The 5,223-nt window shown below is 59.6% G+C and overlaps 1 protein-coding gene across 2 annotated transcripts in view; it reads left to right on the top strand.

The window, feature by feature from the left end:
• The first annotated feature begins 6 nt into the window (after window positions 1–6).
• Window positions 7–5,223, top strand: part of CERCAM (cerebral endothelial cell adhesion molecule) — a 10,626-nt gene continuing 5,409 nt past the window's right edge. Inside the window, exons 1-8 of one of the 2 annotated variants that reach the window (XM_014529398.1) lie at window positions 7–80; window positions 1,401–1,511; window positions 1,675–1,792; window positions 2,668–2,802; window positions 3,156–3,360; window positions 4,422–4,541; window positions 4,866–4,942; window positions 5,042–5,148. In XM_014529398.1, the coding sequence (XP_014384884.1) occupies window positions 1,438–1,511; window positions 1,675–1,792; window positions 2,668–2,802; window positions 3,156–3,360; window positions 4,422–4,541; window positions 4,866–4,942; window positions 5,042–5,148 (836 nt within the window). In that variant the 5' untranslated portion in view covers window positions 7–80; window positions 1,401–1,437. Of the gene's footprint in view, window positions 81–1,095; window positions 1,313–1,400; window positions 1,512–1,674; window positions 1,793–2,667; window positions 2,803–3,155; window positions 3,361–4,421; window positions 4,542–4,865; window positions 4,943–5,041; window positions 5,149–5,223 lie in introns of those variants that run through there. The other variant, XM_005881406.2, reaches the window with a different exon arrangement.

Here is a 5,223-nt window from a genome sequence, read left to right as displayed (position 1 = left end):
CGCAATGCCGAGCACTCGCTACCCCACTACCTGGGCGCGCTGGAGCGGCTGGACTACCCCCGGGCCCGGCTGACCCTCTGGTGAGAGACCCGGGCCTTGGCACCCACTGGGCATCGCCCCCCAGCTCCAGATGAGGCCGTCTGCGCCCAGTCCGGCCACCACCCAGGCAGGCTCCTCCCCGGGCAGACAGGCCCTCTTCAGCCCCTAGCCCCAGGCGGGACCCCGACCCCCTGGCCCTGCAGACTGACCTCTGAAGCCGTGGGCGGACCCTAGGACACCCACCCTGGCCCCTGCTCCCCCTCTTGCCACCTCCTCCGGGTGTAAGTTGGGCTGGGCCCCTCTTGCTGTCAGTGCCCACACTCCACCCCAGGGGACCTGTGGTTGCTTGATGGAGGGAGCAGACAGGAATAGCAGACATCCCTGAGGCCCCGGGTGGCCGGCATCAGCAGGACTGGGGGTTCCTGGGGGGCAGTGGGGGTGCAGTCAGCCCTGGCTCCAGACTGCTCTACAGGGGAGTCAGACCTGCTCCCCCGCCCGCTGGGCTGGTCCTGCCAGCGGATGGCAGAGCCCCCTCTGCTCTGCCGCCCCCAGGTGTCCCCACAAGGCACTGGACTCAGCGGCCACAGCCTGTGGCAGCCAGAACAGGGAGGAGTCCCAAGCTGAGGTTGGGGATAAATGGAGGGAAAGGACAAACTACCCCTCACAACACACCACACTCGGGCTGGGGTGGAGCCGTGGCCTGGGGAGGCCGCCCACAATTACCACATTTTGGGAGCTCATAGTTCCCACCCCTACGGGACTTGACACGTAGTTAGTCTTCATTTCTGGGGAATTGGCTTAAAGGGACAGTGTCCCCTAAAACCTGGCTTTTGTCTGAGCCCCCTCCCCCGACTCGGTCATGGGGGCCCTTCCACAGGAGAGGAGGAGCGTGTTCTGTGTCAGCCGAGTGTGGGCCGTCCGCGCTTCTCGGGACACTCAGTGCGGTGTGAGCCTTCTCACAGCTTCCCAGCAGAGAGAAGCAGCAGCCCTTCTGTCCTGTCCCGACTCGGGGAGGGGCTGACTGTGGTCACACAGCAGGGAAGGAAGGTACCCAGGTGCGTGCAGGTGTGTTCTTCAAGGCCGAGGTACTGTCCATCTTCCGAAAGGCACTCCAGCTCTGCTCCCTCGGCCTGCTGGGTCCTCGTAGCGTTAGAGAGGCAGCAGGTGAAGCCCCGAGGGGGCGGGCAGACCTGTGATGGGCACCTGGCTGCCTGCTTGCAGCCCCTCCTCTGCAGCATACCTACCACCAGGCTCCTAGAAGCCAGCCTCGCAGGTGTTGTTGCTCAGGGGGCAAGGCTGCCTCGGGGTTTGGTTCTTCTGTGGCTGCACCCCATTCACCCTTCTTCCTCCTGTGTCCCCAGGTGTGCCACGGACCACAACGTGGACAACACCACGGAGATGCTGCAGGAGTGGCTGGCCGCTGTGGGCAATGACTATGCAGCCGTGGTCTGGAGGCCTGAGGGGGAGCCCAGGTGACGAACTGGCGGGGTGCGGGGGGCGGGGGGATAGGCAAGAGCTGCAGCCCAGAGAGAAAAAGGGACAGCCCAAGCCACAGGCTCCCGGCCAGGGCTCTGTCCACTGCCCTGCAGAGAGAAGGCACCTACCCCACGGGACATCTCTCTCTTTACCCCTCAGGCCCTACCCAGACGAAGAGGGTCCCAAGCACTGGACCAAAGAAAGGCACCAGTTTCTGATGGAGCTGAAGCAGGAAGCCCTGACCTTTGCCAGGGACTCGAGGGCAGACTATATCCTGGTAAGAAAGCCTGGCCTACGGTTGGGATCTGTTTCTGACAGAAGTTCTGGTGTGACAACCTCCTGTAGGCAAGCGACCTGGGTCAGAATCAGATATTGAGCTGGGATCCCTATGCTTGAACTCAGACTAGATATTAAGCCTGGATTCCTGAGACAGATTCCAGGGTATATACTGAGTCTAGTTCCCCGAACTAGGGCTCAGAATAGGTCTTTGGATCTACTCCCAAGTCAGATCTCTGATAAAGTTAGATCTCAGTTCTTTCTTTATTTATTTTATACTAGAGGCCCAATGCATGAAATTCGTGCGAGCGTAGGCCCTCACAGCCCCAGCTGCCTTGCAGCCCTGCTCCCCTGCCCACTGGTCATTCTGGAAGGTCGTTCGGAAGGTCGTTCCAGAAGGTCATTCCGCCATCAGGTCTAATTAGCATATTATCTCTTTATTATATAGGATTTGTATTATTTTCAGAGAGAGAAGGGAGGGAGGGATAGAAACATCAATGAGAGAGAATCATCAATTGGCTGCCTCCTGCGCGCCCCCTACTGGGGATCTAGCCGGCAACCCAGGTGTGTGCCCTGACCTGAAATGAAACTGTGACCTCTTGGTTCATGGGTGGACACTCAACCACTGAGCCACACTGGCTGGGCGAGCAGCTCAGTTCTTATCTCTGGACCCAGACTCTGAGCCAGTGCTCCAGACTAGATCCTTGGTCCCGAAAGAGATCTACTAGTTTGTAGGGTAGACCTCTCTAAGGGAACCCCACTGGATTCTGAGAGCCACTTCTGGGAGTCTGGCCATCTGGAGGGATCCCACTCAGTGAATCGCTGGGGGCTGCAGCCCAGGCAAGGCTGGGGTCTGTGACATCCCCCTCCTCACAGTTTGCAGATACAGACAACATTCTGACCAACAACCAGACGCTGCGGCTTCTGATTGAGCAGGGGCTGGCCGTGGTGGCCCCAATGCTGGACTCGCAGACCTACTACTCCAATTTCTGGTGTGGGATTACGCCGCAGGTGAGGCTGGGGATGGACCTCAGGAAGCTGGAGGGTCTGGGAGGAGGGACCCCGAGAGCAGAGAGCCTGAAGGCCTAGGGGTCTGCGCGCCGTGGCAGGGAGCGGCTTCTGATTGAGCAGGGGCTGGCCGTGGTGGCCCCAATGCTGGACTCGCAGACCTACTACTCCAATTTCTGGTGCGGGATTACGCCGCAGGTGAGGCAGGGGATGGACCTCAGGAAGCTGGAGATTTCTGGGAGGAGGGACCCCGAGAGCAGAGGGCCTGAAGGCCTAGGGGTCTGCACGCCGTGGCAGGGATCAGTGTTCTTGGGATGGAGGGTCCCTCTCACTGCCCAGAGCACCCCCTTCCCCAGGGCTACTACCGCCGCACAGCTGAGTACTTCCCCACAAAGAACCGCCAGCGCCGGGGCTGCTTCCGGGTCCCCATGGTCCACTCCACCTTCCTGGTATCCCTGCGGGCGGAGGGGGCAGCCCAGCTCGCCTTCTACCCCCCTCACCCCAACTACACCTGGCCCTTTGACGACATCATCGTCTTCGCCTACTCCTGCCAGGCTGCGGGTGAGGACAGCTCTCCTTGATCCTTCCTCTGAAGCCTCTGGGCCTTCGCACATGCTGTTCCCTCTGCTTTGCATGCCCTTCCCACTCCGCAATTCAGAGAGGGGAGCGTGGTCACGGGTTTTCGTGTGCAGGAGATACTGGCTACGTCTGTGGTGCAGACACGCAGGAAGAAAAATAGTCACATGTAAAAAGTGAGAGACAACTGTATGGAGAAACAATGAGAAGCAGCAAATGTCTATTTTCATTGCCACTACTACTTTGATTATGAGCCACGGTTCATGGGCCAGCAGTTTGAAGGAGTTTAGTGAACAGTGGTTTTGTTTGTTTATTTGTTTTTATATATATTTTTTAGACTTCAGAGAGGAAGGGAGAGGGAGAAAGAGATAGAAACATCAGTGATGAGAGAGAATCATTGATCGGCTGTCTCTTGCCTGCCCCACGCTGGGGATCGAGCCTGCAACCTAGGCATGTGCCCTTGACCAGGAATCGAACCATGACCACCTGGTTCATGGGTTGATGCTCAACCACTGAGCCACAGGATACCGCGCACCTGCCCCTGACGGGTTCACGTCTGTAGAGGATAAAGAGTAAATAGTAATTTTAATAAAGGTGACAGTGGAGGACAGCTTGAAGGGAGCAAGAGAGGGTGTGGGTTTAAGTGCAGGGACCTGGGTCAAAGGCGATGGGTGGTGCTGGATCAGGGCTGGATCTGGCAGAGGCAGTTAGGGCATGAAGCCGTGGCTCCCCCATGTGGTCTCCACGGCTATATCACCGGCTGTAGGCACGGAGTTGGCCTGCTCCTGGCCCCTGACGGTACAGACTCTGTCTTGCTCACCACCATTGCCCTGGGAACCAGCAGGGGTCCAGAAACATCATTTAAATGAATAAACCACCTCAGCAGAAACCTCCCTCAGGTTTTTTATTTTTTTATTTTTGGAGCCAAGCCCTTTCCAATCCCACAGGTGGGGACACTGAGTCCCAGGGAGGACTCACACTGGGACCCTGGCAGGACTGGGTTCTGAGAGCCCTGCCCCTGGCACTCAGCCAGCCTCTCTCTGCAGGAGTCTCGGTCCACGTGTGCAACGAGCACCGCTATGGGTACATGAACGTCCCTGTGAAATCCCACCAGGAGCTGGAGGACGAGAGGGTCAACTTCGTCCACCTGATCCTGGAAGCACTCGGTGAGGGCTGGGAGCCGGGGGCCCGCCTGCTGCCACCACTCCCTGCCTCCCCTGTGCCCCTTCTCCTAGGCCCCAGACCTGACTGGGCACCGGGCTCGGGGTCCCAGCCTCACCCCTAACTTATTCCCTGACTCTGGGCAAGTCCCTTCTCCACTGGGCCTCAGTCTCCCCATCTGTACAATGGAGGCAGGTGGGTTCTGTGATCTCTGAGGGCCCTTCCTGCTGGGCGTTCTGCCGAAGGGGCAGGAATGGGGCAGCGGGGGGGCGCTAGGACTCCAGGGTCACCGCCAAAGGGGCTCATGATTGGGGTGCTTTCCTCTGCAGTGGACGGACCCCCTATGTGGGCCTCGGCTCATGTGTCCCGGCCCCCAAAGAGTCCCACCAGGATGGGATTTGATGAGGTAAGTTCCCTCAGCCTGCAGGCCTGGGGTCAGGAGGTGGGTGGGCCCTTCCCCTGCCCTGCACCCACTCCCTGCTCCCCTCTCCCCTGCCTCCTCCAGGTCTTTGTCATCAGCCTGGCCCGCAGGCCCGACAGGCGTGAGCGCATGCTGAGCTCGCTCTGGGAAATGGAGATCTCTGGGCGGGTGGTGGACGCTGTGGATGGCCGGTGAGGCTCCTGGGTGGGGCCCTGGGCAGCTGGGGGCAGTGTGGGCCTCTGGAGCTCCCCTGGGTGGGCCCTGAG

This window comes from Myotis brandtii, unplaced genomic scaffold (genome assembly GCF_000412655.1).
Source record: "Myotis brandtii unplaced genomic scaffold, ASM41265v1 scaffold68, whole genome shotgun sequence".
In the NCBI taxonomy this organism is placed as follows: Eukaryota; Metazoa; Chordata; class Mammalia; order Chiroptera; family Vespertilionidae; genus Myotis; species Myotis brandtii.
Note: the sequence above shows the minus strand (reverse complement) of the source record. Positions and strands in the feature narration are given on the sequence as shown.